This window comes from Monodelphis domestica, chromosome 4, assembly GCF_027887165.1.
Source record: "Monodelphis domestica isolate mMonDom1 chromosome 4, mMonDom1.pri, whole genome shotgun sequence".
Classification (NCBI taxonomy): domain Eukaryota; kingdom Metazoa; phylum Chordata; class Mammalia; order Didelphimorphia; family Didelphidae; genus Monodelphis; species Monodelphis domestica.
Window position 1 is genome coordinate 339,210,882 of NC_077230.1, and position 18,043 is coordinate 339,228,924.

Here is an 18,043-nt window from a genome sequence, read left to right on the forward strand (position 1 = left end):
ACGCAAGGCCCAGCTCGTGTCTTACCTCCTCCACGAGGTCTCTCCTAATTGGCCCAGCCCTGTGATTCTCTCATTTCCTATAATGTGGTCAGTAGCCTTTGTTCTGCTTTTCCTACTTCACAAATCTGCATTGTTAACTCCCTTCCCTTATTGATACAGTAAAGATAACTCAAATTTCAATAGCAATCAACCAATAAATATTTACTAAGAGCCCACTGTATATCAGGCACAATGCTAGGCACTAGGGAGATAGGTACAAAGAAGGAAACAATCCCTACTCACAAGGAGTTTACATTCTAGTGGAAGACATAAAAACCACATATAAAAATATAGACAGAAAAGAGGAAAGTAAACAAATCCAAATATATGCCAAAGAGTTAAATACAAAGTAGCTAGGAAAGGAGGGCACTAGCAGATAGGGAAAAGGGTGGAGGATCAGGAGCAGTGAGGAGAGAGAAGAATGAGAACTGAGAAAAGACCATTGATTTAGCAATGAAGGGATGGATGGTAACTTTGAAGAACAGTTTTTGTTGAGATGATGAAGCTGGAAGCTAGACTGCAAGGGGTTAAGTGAGTGAGCTAATCCTATCTCTCAGCAACTTCTTTTGGTATAAGGGCCACACAGAACCAATCTCTCTCTCTCTCTCTCTCTCTCTCTCTCTCTCTCTCTCTCTCTCTCTCTCTCTCTCTCTCTCTCTCTCTCTCTCTCTCTCTCTCTCCCTCTCTCTCTCTCTCTCTCCCTCTCTCTCCCTCTCTCTCTCTCTCTCTCTCTCTCTCTCTCTCTCTCTCTCTCTCTCTCTCTCTCTCTCTCTCCCTCTCTCTCCCTCTCTCTCTCTCTCTCTCTCTCTCTCTCTCTCTCTCTCTCTCTCTCTCTCCCTCTCTCTCTCTCTCTCTCTCTCTCTCCCTCTCTCTCCCTCTCTCTCCCTCTCTTTCTCTCTCTCCTCTCTCTATGTTATATTATTATTATATAAATATGTAATATATAATGTTATATTATTGTAGCATAATATATATAGCTAGGAAATGTCTGAAGCCACATTTGAACCCAGGATCTCCCACCTCCAGGCCTAGCACTCTATCCACTGAGCCACCTAGCTGCCCTCCAAATATACCTTTGACATAACAGCCCTTCAGACATTTAAAGTCAATTCTTGGTGTCTTGAGTAAAGAAACAAAAATTTAAAAAACCCACAATGCCTCCCTCTGCCTGTGCCTCCAACCTCTACTATTTCTTAGCAGAAGAGTTATTTGCCACAGAAGAGATCCCAAACAGCAAGGTCCTGCTTTGCTCAGTGACTCTTTTAACTAGTGTCTCTCTTCTACCTTTTATCACTTATGGCAAATGAGAGTACTCTGCAGTCATGCCTAAGGGGCAAAACAACCACTCAGATATAGATAGGCATGGAGTGGCAAACTTTTTTTCTGAATAGAATGTGTCCTAAAGCATCTCATCACCATTCTTGGCAGGGGCAGAACTTGAATTCAGGGATTTTTTAAATGTGAAAATTAGTATCACTCTACAGAAAAAAGAAAATAAGATGTTAAAAGGATGCTAAAACATACAGGATCAAAAATCAAAAGATCAAAAAACAATTTATTTTTAAATATGTGTATTTTAGACTGGTGGATTTCATTCCAATTTCACAATCTAATAATTACAAAAGCACATCTGTGCTTTAGGGAAACATGTTCAGTCTTAAGAGGGACTACTCCCAGGTGCCCCAATTCACCATGTTCTTGTCTATCTCCATTTCTGATCATCTTACTTCCTAGGCTGGAATTGCTGTCACCCAACTTTTTCCTTTATCCTTGAAAATCCAGTTCAAAGGGCAGCTAGGTTGTTCAGTAGTTAGGGAGCCAGACCTGGAGCTGGGTGGTCCTGGGTTCAAATTTGACCTCAGACTTAGCCACAGCTTGACCCTTGGCAAATCATTTAACTCCAGTTGCCCAGCTCTTGCTACTTTTCTGATTGGAACTGATACTTGATATCAATTATAAGAGAGAAGGTAGGGGGTTTTGGTTTTTGGTTTTTGTTTATAAAGTTCAATTCAAATGCCAGGAAGCCTTCTCTAACTACACCATCCCATCCTCCAAAGGCCATAATAACCTTGGGCTTTAGATTCCATGGGCAAAATTTGTTTGGCAACTCTCTAATGGACTTTCCCGAACTCCCAGGGACTAGCATTTCTCTTCTGAAATTACTTTGTAAATATATTTTGTCTTAACTCGCCTGTGTCTATGCCATATCTCCACAGTACGATATATGTTTCTTGAAGGGAGGGTGTCCTTATAACCCCAGTACCTAGCATAATGAAAGCACTGATTCTTTGTTGAATTGAATTACCCCCTCCTATGAGCTCCATCAAAGCAAGGACAGGGTACTACCTAAGTTTGCGTTGTCCTCAGCACAGAGCATGGAACTTTGTGCCCAACAGGGTTTTAGTCAATGTTTGTTGTTTAGCACTGATGTGAATGGGGTGTGAGATCAAGATTCTCATGCCCCCATATTCTTCCTCTCTTGGTACAGCCAAGCCACTGGGTTCTCTATGTCTGGTAGGGTAGGCATGGCTAAGAGGCTGAGGCGTCTTCCCTAACTCTACTCCAAAATTTTCATTGGCTCCTTGCTATTCACTGAATAAAAACATGGTGGCATAAGATGTAGGGTTCAAAGGAGTCTTAGAGAGCTAAGTCAGCCTTTTCATTTCAGCAATGAGAAAACCAAGACCTGCTGAAATGGATTAGCCAGAATCAATAGTGGGAGAATTGGGATTCAAACCCAGACAATCTGACTCCATCTATTACATCACAGACCTTCTGCAACTGGACACCATCCAACCTCTTCTAGCTTCTTCTCACCATGTTTTCCTTCATGTAACCAACACGGCAGTCAAACATGTGATCCCTCAAAGCTCAAATAATATGTTGTCTCTTCCTGAAAGCCTTCCTTCATTCCTTCTAGGATTAACAGACAACAAATCCCTCTATTCAAAATGCAGACCTTGATATATCCTGGAAAACTAAATCACACACTTTTCTGGAACCATATGTGCTATCATTCATAAAACACTAAATACAAAAGAATAGCAGAATACTAACTTCTTTCAGGACTATTTCTATCTGAACTCCATCAGAAAAAAAGTGGGAAAGGATGAGAAAATGGTAATGAGAAGAAGAGTAAATGTTGGTAACAGATGGACTTGTCAAATGTGAAAAACAAAGTGGTTTACCTACAAAAAGGCAGAGGCCATGAAACAGCTTAAATCAAGAATGGAATCAAAAGGCCTTCTGTGGGCACCATCCTAATAAACTTGGCCAACAGCCTATGGACAAAGAAACATGGAACAGATGAGTCATGTGGATTGTTTATGAAAATGATGGAATTATGATAGCAATTCAAGACCAACTAGGATGCTGCTATTACAAATTAAAGAAGGGTTATCCTTATGGGATCCAAACTTAATGATCAATGAACACAATACAAAGAAATGGTAGAAGCAATGCAGCACATCATGGTCTAGTGAAAGAATTTAGCTCTTTCTGAACACCTAGCAAGGCATTCTCTGGTGGTTAGAATTTTACATCAGAAGCTCAATATCTTTTATGGAGTGGCAGACAAGAAATGCTCATACTAGAAACAAAGACCTCAAGATATCCTCAAGAACTCAACTGACAGAATGTACTGGAATTAGATCATTATCACAAATTGAACTTTTACCCCACAATTACCTAGATATAACCTTCATAAAAACTCAAAAACTTAGGGAGAACATATTTAATGGCTATGACCCTACCAAATACTTATAATCTCCAAAATACATGGAATGAAAAGTTTTCAAAGGTAGATGGAGGTATAGTAGAGAAGAGCAAAATCATTTTAGGGGTGGGGGTAGCTAAGTGGTTCAGTGGATTGAAAGTCATAACTGAAGATAGGGGGTCCTGAGTTCAAATTTGACCTCAAATATTTCCTAGATGTCTGACCCTGGGCAATTTAATCCCCATTGCCTAGTCCTTAGCACTCTTCTGCTTTGGAACCAATACATGGCATTGATTCTAAGACAGAAGGTATGGGCTTTTTAAAAAATCATATGGGAATATAATTCTCAGCACTGATGTCCTTTCTGTTCCTGGGATTGTACCAAGGAAAATTTCAGTGAGCCTTACAGAGGATTACTTTCCAGTCTCATACTTTTATTTGATTAAAAAAGTAATTATTTTATTTGCTTGTAAAATATTAAATATTTTTTTAAACCACAGTAGCATGTGATTTGTCCTAGGCCTGTTTCTATTCTATTCTCACAATTACAGAATCAGAGAATGTCAGAGCAAGGTCCTGAAACCACTATGGTAGTTTTAAAATCCCGACAAGAACACCAAAGTACTGGATCACTAGGTTCTGGTGATACTACTGAATGGATTAGTTTCCTAGGTGAAGTGATGCAAGTGCTCCTAGGAATCGAAAAAGGGTGAGCATAGAGTTACTGTCTTGCCCTCCTTAAAGCTCTGATGGGGATCAACGTGACAGAGCAGATAGAGGAACAAGCAGCTCTCCTTGTGTTCTAATATCACAAGAAGGCAAGATACAACAGAACAAATCAAGGACTCCAGAACCTACCACAGAAATGCTTCAGTGCAAAGGTCACTGACCATTTAAGTAATCATCAATGTGTAAGAAAGGTTTAAAGACATGAGTATTTTCATTTTGCACCAATATTCCATCACAATAAAACTGAAAACAGATCTTATCAACTAACTATAGCCAAGGATTTTATTCTGTTTTTTGTCCCATGTTATCCTCAGCTCCAAGTCACCCAAACATAAGTTGTAGATCAGTGCAGGTCAATCATAATAAATAAATTCATTCACAAACTCAGATGGGATGAAATAAGAGGAAAGGCTGAAAAGGAGGTTCCCTGAAGAGGGAAAAGCTGAATAACCTGAAATATTAAAAATCAATACTTAATACCAACTCAAGGATGTTATTGTTTAGTTGTGTCTGACTCTTTGTGGGATTTTCTTGGCAAAGATACTGGAGTGGTTTGGCATTTCCTTCTCTAGTATGTCCCCATTTTTAGAGATGAGTACACAAGGTAAATTGGGGTTAGGTGACTTGCCTAGGGTCAAAGGGCTAATAATTGTCCAAGGGCAAATTTGAGCCTAGTGCTCTATCCATTGCACTTCCTGTCTGTTCCAAAGAGTGCTACTTAAAAACAAAAAAGGTATCACCAAAATGCAAGATGTGCCTGGAGGCTAGGCAAATATACAGACATACAATATAGTTTTTAAGAGGAAAAGAAGTATGATGAGTTGCACTGATCTGGGATGTTTGAGATGTCAATTATAGGATAAGCACCAGTGTACAAATACAAGCAAAGAGAAAAACAGTTCCTGTCCCCAAGGAGCTTATATTCTAATAAAAAGAATGCACAACAGACCAAAGGAGCTATAAATCTGGGGGTGGGAGGAGAAAAGGTACCCAAATCCCAGGGACTGGGTGTAGTCCAGAAAGTCAAAGGCAGTGCTATAAGGCATGATGAGCTGCTTGATTTCTATAAGAACCTGAAAAGCTTAAGTCTACTCAGGTATGAATTAAGAATGGTCTGTCCTTTGGAAAAACGTCTACTGTGATTGGTAGATGTGAGAACTTAGGGGAGGTGACATAGGAGAAAATTCCCTTTAAAAGGAGGTCAAAAAGGAGGTCTCGGGAGATTCAGCTGGGAAAAGCTGAATTGGAGGAGGCAGCTGGTGTCTCTTTGAACACTAGAATCTTGCTTGGACAAATCTTGTGGTGAGTGGATAAAAGACTGACTGATCTCTCTCTTAGGGTTTTCAGCCTAGGCTGGCTCATGCTGACCTAGGTTGGTCTAGCCCTTTTTCTCATTATTTCCTTTCTCTCTCTCTCTCTCTCTTTCATTAATTCCTCATTTGTATTCATTAAAATCTCTATAAAACCCAGCTGACTTGAGTATATTTAATATTTGGGAATTTTTCCCTGGCGACCACCTTATATTTGATTTAAAACAAGACACTGTCTTGAAACCATATGTTCTGCGGTCACAATTTAAGCCAACCACTATTTTATCTGTAACAGTTCATGACTCCCACTATTTTAATCATCACAAATGCCAGGACAATTCTGAGGGACTTATGAGAAAGAACACTATCCATATCCTGAGAAAGAACTGTGGGAGCAGAAACACAGAAGAAAAACATATGATTTATCACTTTTATATATGAGTATAGGATTTGGGGGTTTGATTTTAAAAGATTACTCTATTACAAAAATGAATAATATGGAAATAGGTTTTGAGTGATAAAATGTCTAATCCAGTGGAATTGCTTGTCAGCTCAAGGAGAGGGGATGGAAGAGGGGAGGGAGAGAACATGAATCAGGTAACCTTGGAAAAACATTTTTAAAAAATAAATTAAATTATTAAAAAAATGTTTTAAAAGAAAGTGAAAAGCAGACAGACAAGAGGAGATTTTCTGACCAAGATCCACAAAATTGAGGCCTCAGGTAGAACTCACCAAGAGAAGGGAATCTAACAGCATTAAGATACTCTACACAAAAACAAAATTTTTAAAAGTTTGCATTTGCTATAGTCATCATGGATGATTAAATTCTTCCACAACATTTAAAAGTATAAAAAGAGCCCAGGACTTATATAAAAATCTACACCAAGACCATTACTATTGCAAAGACCATAAGAAGAAAGGTAGATACCACCATGTCAGAAACAAGTTGAGAAACTTACTGAAGACCAAGGAAGAAGCATTGGAAGTTTACAGTGACAGCTAGTCTGTAAATGCAATAAAAACCTTGACCACCATATTGCTCAATTAAATACAACAAAAAAGAAATGTGAGGAATGGGATATAGAAAATAAAAATATAGCAAGAATTCCCAGTATCCCTAATCAATAACTGAGACTGAAAGCTAAAAAGCTAGGTTGAGACAAGAAATAAATGAGGCAGAGCAAATATCAAAACAAACCTCAACATTGACTAAAAAATATATTAGAGAGATTTGAGAACAAATAAATCAAAGGAGAGAGAATCCCCAAAGTAAAAGGATATGGATAATTTCTGCTCATCTGTATGTGTTGTATAAGAGTAAAAATGATGAAAAAGCAAGTCAGATCAAATACAAAACAGAAAGCTTGAGCTCTACAACACTGTTATAATGAGTAGTTACATTAAGGTAGGAAAGTAACACTGTTTTCTTTGCAAAACTAGAAAGCCAAAAGGCTAGATAAAAGAAATATCCATTGGTTCAAATGTTTTAGAGTGGTGCGTGAATTAATTACTAACAAAGCAGTTAACCAGCTTTCTCTCAAACATAACCATGATCCCAGCTTTCCTGACAGAGGACATCACTAATTTTTTTTTAATAAACTTTTACCTTCTGTCTTGGAATTAATACTATATTTTGGTTCCAAGGCAGAAGAGTGGTAAGGGCTAGGCATTGAGGGTTAAGTGACTTGCCCAGGGTCACCCAACAAGAAAGGGGCCTATCTGAGGCCAGATTTGAATCCAGGTCTTCACATTTTTGGCCTTGGCTCTCAATCCACTGTATACCTACTAGCAAAGGTGAGAATGCCAGTGCTCTCTTCAAATTTAAGTCAATTGAATGGATAGATATTTTATACAAAGGATTTATCAACATCTTTATGAAAAATAATAGCAACAAGCATTAAGCACTGTGCTAAGCACCAGGGATACAAAAAAAACAAATAGTTTCTGCCCTCAAGGAGCGTACAATCTAGTAGGGAGAGAATATACAAACTAGGTACATTCAGGATATATACAGATTGTATCACTGTAAATAAGTATTTACACAGGAAAACAACTTGTCGGAAGACTATTTCTCTATTTAAAAGATGAAGATATGATCTTTATGGTAATAATGACAGCATGATAACTATAATCAGTTTAGTAGCTAAAAATGTCCTAGAAAGACATGATCAAGAATCACACACTAGAAACTTGCTTTCATTAACCACTGAATATACAGACTACAAATACAAGCCCCCAAATATTCTTGAGAATTCAACAAATAAACTGTATTGGAATTGGAACATTATTACAGAGAGAAATGTTACCCACAATTGCCTGAACATAACATTAAACCATAAACATTTAACACCACTTTTAATAGTCCTTATCATATAATAGACTCAATAATCTCCAATCTAAGTGGAGTTAAAAAGGTTTTAAAACACAGAGGCCTAGCAGAAAGCATGAAAACCATGTGGCGGCTGGAAAAAAAATATATCATCCCCCTACGTCCTGCCTGATCCCAAAGATACTTTCAATGAACCTTCAGAAAATGAGCTTATATTTCAATGCTTTTATTTAGTTAAAAAAAAAAGACCCAGCTCACTTTATCTACTTATGCAACAGCCTGTAGAATATTCTTTAAATATAAAAGAATAAGTGTCTCTGGACCATGTCTCTATAATAATTACATTATGATCTAATTATATTAACAAAAATTATAGGATTATTAAGATGAATATAACTGGGATTATATTATAATAGCAATTCACATTTAATATTTTAAAGTACACAATGCCCTTTCCTTACAATGAGAATTACAGAACTGGCACTTCAGAGCTGGGAAGGGCCTCAGAGGTCATCTTGTCCAACCCATTCCTGAATGAGAATTCCATCTACTGTATCACCGACAAGTGATTACCCAGTCTTTGTTCAAAGACCTCCAGTGACAATAAACCCTCTGCCTCCTAAGGTGGGCCATTCCACTTTTGAGAGAGTTCATACTGCTGGGAAAGCTTCCTTCACATCAAGCCTAAAATTATCTCTTTGCAGTGTCCAATTGTCTTTGGAAGCCAATTCTCTCTCTATTTATTCTGTATGTGCTTATATAAAAACTTGTCTCCCCCATTAGAATGTAAGTTACTTGTGAATAATGACTTCCTCTTCTGTATTTCTATTGCCAGTCTTGAGCGTAATGTCTAGAGGATTAATAAATGCTTGCTGGTTGACTAATTGGCTAAATATTCTTTGAAAGTGATCTGCCCTCAGCCACTGACCATGAGAAATTATTATTATTATTATTAGAGAATTTGAACCAATAGGAGGCAATATATCCAGCCAGAAGCGGAGTAGAACAAACCAAGGGCAAAAAAAAAAGGTCTCCTGAAAAAAGGAACTACCTGTCTGTTCTTCCTATCCCCTGCCTTGACACTAATGTCCTGAGGGAGTCAAAGGGTAGCTTCTCCATTTCCCACTCCACCCTGGTGTGTCCTGAAGCACAGGGCACTCACGTTTCTTTTGTGTTTATTCTTTTGTGACATTAGACAAGCAAGTATCCAGAGACAGGACTGCCCAGGTGACTTGGAGAGTTTGGGAGATCAGAGCTCCCATCAGCGGCCCCTCAGGTGACCAGAGTCAGTAGCTGTGACTACCAAAGGAAGCACCATTAGATATGAAGAGGGCAGCCACTTGTGACAGCAAGGAAGTATCATCTGCAGTCCCAGTAGAGGCTCTAATCCTCAGAGACTAGAGTCATGAGGACTCTACAAAGGAAAAAAATGGCTTCCAGAACCAGGACCTCATGACCAAGTTGGATTCCACTCTCCCCAGGAACCTTGTGAGTTCAAAGGAAGAGTGTATCCCTAGTTTTAGGAGAAAATATTCTTGCAATAATTGTCTTTATTTTAACCACTTAGTAAATACATTCCATAAATACTAATTAAGTCTTATTCAATGAAGGCTGATGAGTGTTAGAAGCCTCCATCTTTTGGTGTTATCCTTGGATCCCTGAGAAGAGTAGTAGTCTATAATCCCTCTTGGGATACCAACCCTTAAGTGTTAATATAGGGTAAGAAAAAAGTCCCAGAAAGGATATTATATTTTATATTCTATGAACTCAAGGCTGCTCATCAATTTGTTGGCCCTCCAAGGTATGGTCTCCAGATTACAAATATCCTTCCTAAAATGTACTACCTAGAAATGACCACAACATCCCAGATGTAGCCTAACTAGGGTAGAGGATTACAACAAGATTGCAACCATTCAGGTGCTGGGTACCATGCCAATCTTGATGTAGACTAAGATCAATCTAGCTTTCTTAGCTATGATACAACACTGTTGCCTCTATTCAGTTTTAGTCCTCTAGAACCCTTCATCTGTTTTTTTTCTTTTTTACAAACTTTTACCTTCCATCTTAGAATCAATACTATATTGATTTCAAATATTTCAAAGGCAGAAGATGGGTTAAAGGCTAGGCAATGGGGGTTAAGTGACTTGCTCAAGGTCAGACAGTTAGGAAGAGTCTGAGAGGCTAGATCTGAACCCAGAACCCCCAGTCTCCCGGCCTCTATCCACTAAGTCACTTGTCTTCAGATACTTTTTCAAGCAAGTTGTTCTCTAGCCATGTCTAAATCACTTTATATTTTTGGAAACTGACTCTGTGAACTCAAGTATATGACTACATTTATCCAATAAATTCCACCAATTTTCTATCATGTCCAAAGATCTTTTGGGGATCCCCACACTGTCATACATTATCCATTCCTTTAAGATCATGACCCTGTTCATCCAATGTGGTAGCCATCACTCCCTTTTGGGATACCAACCCTTTTGTCCAGTAAGGTAGCCATCCCTTCCATCTTGATATAATCTACAAATTTCTGAAGGATGCAATCTATGCTTCTATCCAAGTTATTGGTAAAGATGTGAAATAGCACCAGATCCCTGGGTTATATCCTTCCTTCAAGGGCCAGCTCATGTGTTACCTTTTCCATAAAGGAAGTTAGTGAGCCCAAGCTCATATAGCCCACTGTGACTGGCGAGCCCAGACCAGGCCATGATGTACATCCCATCTAGTCATCCACTCTGGCCATCTTTCTTTACCCTCTACTTTGCTGCCATATGTGTACCATATTGGTATCCCAATAGTTCTGAGAATGGTAATCAAGTTAATAAATAAAATTATTTCCAGAAGGGATATGTTCTTCAACTTCCCATTTGTTGGGTTCAATGGCTTCATTATCATCTTTGTGACTACCCAGGTGGATCATTACTACTCCCCTACACATGTTACTTCGCACAATTAGAGTATAAGGTCCTTGAAGATAAGAAATGTCTCCCTTTGGGGCTTAGTACAGTGCCTGGCACATAGCATATGCTTAATAAAATGTTTCTTTACTCATTCAATATGCCTTTCTAACTCTCCCCCTCTTTACTCCAAGTGAAAGTAGTGTCTCTCTCCTTAAATTTGTCATAACATTCTGCCTGACCCCTTTCTTTACTCAGTTCTTAAGCTCTCTTCTATCATAGTTTTATGAAGGTAAGTTCTTTTAAAACAGGGTCTGAGTCCTAGTCATCTTGTTTTCTCTAACACAGAGCACAGGGTTTAGTATGTTGTAGGTGTTGATAATATTAAATTGAGTTTAATTACTAGGTAAAGTCTTGATTCCATCTGAAATCATCTCCAATTTATCCCATTAGTTCTTGTCTGTATATAGTTGCTTGCACATTGTATCCCCCTTTAGATTGTGACTTTCTTGAGGGCAGGGACTGTTTTTGCCTCCCTTTAAATCCCCAGTGCTTAGCAAAGTGCCTGGCACACCATAGGTACTTAATAAATTCCTTCTGACTTCTAATTTGTTTGTCAACAAATTATGTAGAAGTGCCAAGACTACAGAAGTTCATATACTATTTATATTTTCTTTTGTGTGTGCTTTATTTACAAATTTAAAAAACCTTTTTACGTGCTATAAATTCCTTGATTTTTGTGTTACTCATGCTCCCTTATTCAAAAGGTTTCACTTGTAAGAAAATTTCATGAACAAGAGGCAGTGGGAAGCAGAGTAGAGATTTGGATAACTAATGGGAAAAAATAGAACCAATACTACTATGGCATTCATACTGTAAAATATCAACTGGACAAAAGGCAGAAATAGATGAGGGGTTCAAGAAACAGTTAATAAATCTCATACTGAATCATGATGTAGTAATGACTCAACTTCTTAAACATTTACTAGAGCATTATCTCTGACAAAAGCAGAAAAACTAACAAATTCTTAAATTGCCTGAATGATTATTTTATTCTTGAAAAGATGGAGGCTCTGGTGATGATAAATAATTTTGTTGCAGGAAACGTGTGGGATATCTTAGAAGGAAGTGACTGATCGATTTTAGAATTCATGATAGAGTCTGGAAAACCAAGTATAGTCTCACTCCCTCTAGTTGGAGAGGAAAAAAAATTTGAATAAAAAATTGGTGAGATAAAATGACTCTTGCCTACTAAGAAAGTCAGTCCACAAAAGATGGGACATGCTCAAGAGTAAAATTCCCTAAGCAGGAAAAGAAATTATTCCAAACAGGGAGAAAAAAGGGAGAATTATTAAAGAGACTGACATAGATGCAAAGGAAATGAACTCATTGGTCAAGTTGGATTTTTACAAGACACCTTTAAATCAAGGGCTAGTAACAAAAGAATATAAAAGAATAACAAAAGAATACAAAAGGTATTGTAAGAAGCACCAGAGTTCAGAATAAGCCAGACTGAGAAGAATGCTGAAGCCAAGGAAAAGGGCTTCAGTAACTATTTTGGGAACAAGATGAAGATTAAAGAAGGCTAGGACTTTCACTGTTCAATATGGATGGACTTTTTGCCATTGACTTTTGTCATAAAATCAAGAAAACTATTCAACACTTATGGCTTTATTTTCTTTGCCCAGAAATCATCTCGCTGGAGAAGAAAGACCAAAAAAATTAACAGGGAGTTGAAACCAAGATGGAGTTCAAAAGGCAAAATCCAGATAATCTATATCCCAGGATACTAAAGGAAATGGCAGATGGAAGACAAAATCCAGATAACCTATATCCTAGGATACTAAAGGAACTGACAGACAGGATCTTTGGGCTGCTATCCATGATCTTTGAAAAACCTGGAAATGGAAAAAAGTGTCATGAAGCCATTGCCAGGCAAATTCTGTCTCCATTTTCAAAAAGATAGAAGACTATGTAGTCTTAAAACCACAGACTGGTGAACCTGACTTCAATTCCTAGCAAAATTCCTGGAAGTATTATTAGTGGAGTTGTGTATGGTTTTTAGAAAGGGGAGTAGGAATCTCAAAGAATGAGAACTTTATGAAAAATTGGACATGTCAGACTAATTTTAATTCCTTTTTTGACAGGGTTTCTAGATCCTTTTGATTATGGAATGTCACAGACTTAATAAACTTGCCATTTGGCAAGGTGTCTCATTCTAGTCCTATAAATATCATGTAAAGATAAGAGCAAAAGGAGAATATAGGTAGGTAAATTTGAATAACCTTTACCTAAAGAATGGTAGTTAATGGATTGGTATCAATGTGAAAAAAGACTAATAAAGTCATCAAGGAATCTATTCTTGTCCTCTATTGTTCAATACTTTTATCAATGCCTTGGAGAAGTTATAGATGCCATACCTATCACGTTTACAGATGACGAGAAGCTAGAAGGGACAGCTTACTTTTGGACAACAGGGTACAAAAACATTTCTACAGGTTAGAAAGATAAGATCTAATAATATTTAATAAGCTAGAATCTAAAAAAAAGAGAGCTGGATGATGATACATGGAGAGATGGGTAGATGGGAAGATAGGTAGATGATAGATGGATGGTAGGTATGTGGATAGGTAGCTAGGTAGATGGATGACAAGTAGATAGAGAGATAGTTGATAGGTAGATGGATAGGCAGTTAGTTGATAGATAGGAAGATGAACAGATAGTTAGATAGTTGATAGATCATAGATACATAGATAAGACGACAGATAGAATATCTAAAGGCCTACAAGGCAATTTCATTGGTGTAGGGAATTCCTGGTATGTTGACTTGCTCCAACAATGTAGACTGCCAATTTGTTGATAACTTATAGCCTTAGAAAGCTGACTAGAATACAGAGAAGATACATAACATACCAATGACCACACAGACAGTATATGTCACAGGTGATAGTCATGACAAATGAAAAGCCATTGGGGGGGGGTTAAACCCAATTGCACAATAAGAATGACTAGTGTTTATAGTTTACAAAGTACTTTACATACATTATCTAATATTACACTCTCAGGCATGATTATTCCCATTTTACAAATGAGGAAACTGAAACTCTGAGAAAATGTGACTTGCCCATGGCCTTGAAGCTGAGGGTCAGGAACAGGATTCTAAAGGAGGCTTCTCCTGACTCCAGCTTCAGGGCTTCTCCTACTAAGCTACACTGCCTCTAAAGTACAAAATGGCAAAAATTTGATGAGGCAGTAGTTCTATGAAAAAGACCCTAAGCTCAATATCAATATGAGTCATGATAGGAGCCAAAAAAGCTAAGACAACCTCAGGGGACATTAAGAGAAGCAGTGTTCAGAAGGAATCTGCTAGGAGAAATGGGCATTTTAAAGAGAGGAAAACTTAGGCTCAATATACAGAAATTTCATCCTAATTGCAAAACAATTAGAAGCTTACAAAAGGGAAATGAGTGTGTGGCCATACCCCATCACTGGAGGGCTTGAACTGGAGGCTAGATGACCACTGGTTGTAAGGGAGATTCTACATGCATTTGGGTTAGATTTAATACACTCTGAAGGCTCTTTCAGTGATTTCCTTGCTGTTGCCACTGCTCCCATTTTGGTGATGATTTCATTTACCTCTATTTCTTCATGGATTACTACTATCAAAAAACTTCATCTCCAGTGGTCCACATTTTAGCCAGGTCAGTCTTTGGACAACAGATATGAGCAGCAGCACAATCCCAAAGCCTTTCTACCTTTGGAGAACCTAGTAGACCTTGTACAGTGTGGAGATGGAGACTGTGATCACCTCCATTTTATGATGAAGTAGAAGTGAAGATTCATTGACAGAACACAGAGTATTCATCAATATGAATTCATGTTTATATGTTGTAACATGTGATATTTATGTATGAAACTGACCTGAGTGATGGCCAACACAAAGATGAGGGATCGGGGGAACTCCAGCAGGGTGAAGAGGCCACATGTAAGGAGTTGTTTTGAAATGGTACCCAATTGGTCTAGAATCACTTCTTAATAGTTTCTCAACCTGGAGGTCTCCACAGCTCTTGGGTAGTTTTAAATAAGCCTGTTCTGGCCATCACTTCTAAAATGCCTTCATTGATCAATTCCAGGTTAAAGTATTATTTTTTTCTCAGAGTTTTCATAATAATGAGTCCCACTTTAAAAGCCTGCATCATATCCTAGCTCATACTGGAACTGTCAACATGGAATTTAGGAATCCCAAACTTGTGGTCTAGTGGGATCTGATGAACCCCAAGTTTCAGGACTAGCTTATAGGTTGGAGACCTCAAAGTTTGTACTTGTTCCCTGTTCCCATGGAATCTACCCTGAAGGGAATCCCAGGTTAGCAGTTTCAGACTGAGTGGGGGACCTTCTGGGGAATGTTATGTCTAAATCCTTGCCACTCTACTAAATTGTAAGATCCTTGAGGGCTGAGATAGATAGATAGATAGATAGATAGATAGATAGATAGATAGATAGATAGATAGATAAGATAGATAAGATAGATAGATAGATAGACAGATAGATAGATAGATAGATAGATAAGATAGATAGATAGATAGATAGATAGATAGATAGATAGAAATACAGATAGACAAGATAGATAAAAAGTGGAAGGAAGGAAGGAAGGAAGGAAGGAAGGAAGGAAGGAAGGAAGGAAGGAAGGAAGGAAGGAAGGAAGGAAGGAAGGAAGGAAGGAAGGAAGGAAGTGGAAGGAAGGAAGGAAGGAAGGAAGTGGAAAGAAGGAAGGAAGAAAATGGAAAGAAGGAAGGAAGGAAGGAAGGAAGGAAGGAAGGAAGGAAGGAAGGAAGGAAGGAAGAAAGGAAGAAAGGAAGGAAGGAAGTGGAAAGAAGAAAGGAAGACAATGGAAAGAAGGAAGGAAGGAAGGAAGGAAGGAAGGAAGGAAGGAAGGAAGGAAGGAAGGAAGGAAGGAAGGAAGGAAGGAAGAAAATGGAAGGAAGAGGAAAGAAGAGAGGGAGTAAAAAAGAAAGAAAAAGAAGAAAGGAATAAAGAAAGAAAATGAAAGAAATGAAGGAAGAGAAAAAAGGAAAGAGAGGGGGAAGAAAATAGGACAGGTAAAGAGAAAAAAGAGAGAAAAAAAGCATAAGCATTTATTAACCATTTACTATGTGTCAGGCACTGTGCTAAGTGCTGGGGCTACAAATAAGTCAGTCCTTACCCTTGAGGAGCTTACATTCTAATGGAAGAAGACAACAATAATGGGGAGTTGGAAAATTGGGAGGGGTAGTAGTGAAGAAAGGGGAACAAGGCTGCTAATGAGGAGGTGAAGTCCAGAGAGTAAGGAGTGGAGTCAGCAGTGAAGTAAGCATGGCCTGGGCACCTCATGGAATGGTGGACTGGGCCAGAGACTCACCAATCAGAAGAGAGAGCCGCAGGGTGGAGGCATCACCAGGGTGAGAAGGCTGCTGGCAGGGAGGTGGAGAAGTCCGGAGAGTGAGGAGTGGACTTTATCTTACTGGACTCCACCTCCCCCTCAGTGCCAAAGGTGCCTCTGTGCACACAGCTGTTTAATGGATAGCTCACAGACTCAAAGGATACTAGAACTGGATGAAACCTTAGAAATAGAGACTGTTAGAACACAGAAAGTCAGAACAGGAAGAGAGCATAGAACAAAGAATGTTAGAGCTAGAAGAGACCTCCCTTTGTACTTCATCACTCCCTTCTGTACATATCTTTCCCATTTGACTAGAAGTTCCTTCACAATAAGGTCCGTGTCATATTTATCTTTCTATACCCCATAGTGAACAAAGAGTTTTGTATAGGATCTAATATAGAACGTTAGAACTTGAAGGAAATCTTAGACTACAGAATGTAGAACACTGAACACACAATGTTAGAGTTGGAAGGGGCCTTAGATCATAGAATGTCAGAGCTGGGAGGGTTCTAAGAATACAGGATGTCAGAGCTGGAAGGGAGCTTAGAATAGAGAATGTCAGAATTGGGATGGACTTTAGAAGTCAGAGAATATCAGAGCTGGGAGGGCTCTTAGAACATAGAATGTCAGAGCTTAGGAAGGACCTTAAAACCCAGAATGTTAGAACTGGGAGGGCTCTTAGAACACAGAACATCAGAGCTTGGAGGGACCTTAGAACCCAGAATGTCAGAGCTGGGAGGGCTCTTAGAACATAAAACATCAGCGCTTGGGAGGCAACTTAGAACACGGAATGCCAGAGCTAAAGGGGACCTTCAGAAACAAAATGTTAGAGCTGGGAAGCACCTTAGGACACAAGGTCAGAGCTGGGAGGAATATTAGATCATAGAGCATGAGAACTGTAAGGGAGCTTAGAGACAATCTAATCCGACCTTCTCTCATTTCAAAGGTAAGGAGAGCCAAGGAAATGACTTGCCCCAAATCACACAGGGAGCTAGCCCCTGTCCCCTGACTCCCAGCCCAGTCTTCTCACTGACCCACACTGCTCCTCACTATGGAGTCTGTCAAGGCCACGTCCATTTCTGCGTCAATGGCCCTAGTTTCCCCAGGCCTCCACGTGCTGGGCTTTTTGGCCCAGGTCCTAAGAGCGAGTTTGGAATGGGTGCTGACCTTCTCTATTTTGGAGAGAGAGACTTCAATCAAAATGCTGAACTTCTTAACAGCTGCTAGGCCCTTTAGCAACGTGATGATCCACTTGTCTATGTTTTTCCCCAGGGGCCAACACACCCAGTCGATCATCCTAAAAGAGTCAGGAGAGTTTAAATTAAAAGGAAAGAAAAAAAAGGCACAGGTCAGTGGTTGGGTATCATCCAGGCAGCCATCAACTCTTGTCTATGGTTAGTTCTAACTCCACGGCCAGTCGAGGAGGGTAAAGGTCGTTGGTTCAGGTGTACCCCTTATGTCCTCTCCAGTACAGGGGCTATTCCATCCACTCCACTGCCCCCTCCCCCAAACTCTAGGGTCTAGACCCACTGAAGAGGTCACACCACACCCCGCTAGTTGCCAGCTCCTCACCATGCCAGGTCCCAATCTTCCAGGTCACTGCCC

At 39.1% G+C, this 18,043-nt stretch overlaps 1 protein-coding gene across 7 annotated transcripts in view; it reads right to left on the minus strand.

The window, feature by feature from the left end:
* USP35 (ubiquitin specific peptidase 35) overlaps positions 1–18,043 on the minus strand; it is a 77,426-nt gene that overhangs the window by 26,523 nt on the left and 32,860 nt on the right. For all 7 annotated transcript variants that reach the window (XM_056794920.1, XM_056794918.1, XM_056794917.1 and 4 more), the window contains one exon: positions 17,606–17,735. In XM_056794920.1, the coding sequence (XP_056650898.1) occupies positions 17,606–17,735 (130 nt within the window). The remainder of the gene's footprint in view (positions 1–17,605; positions 17,736–18,043) is intronic.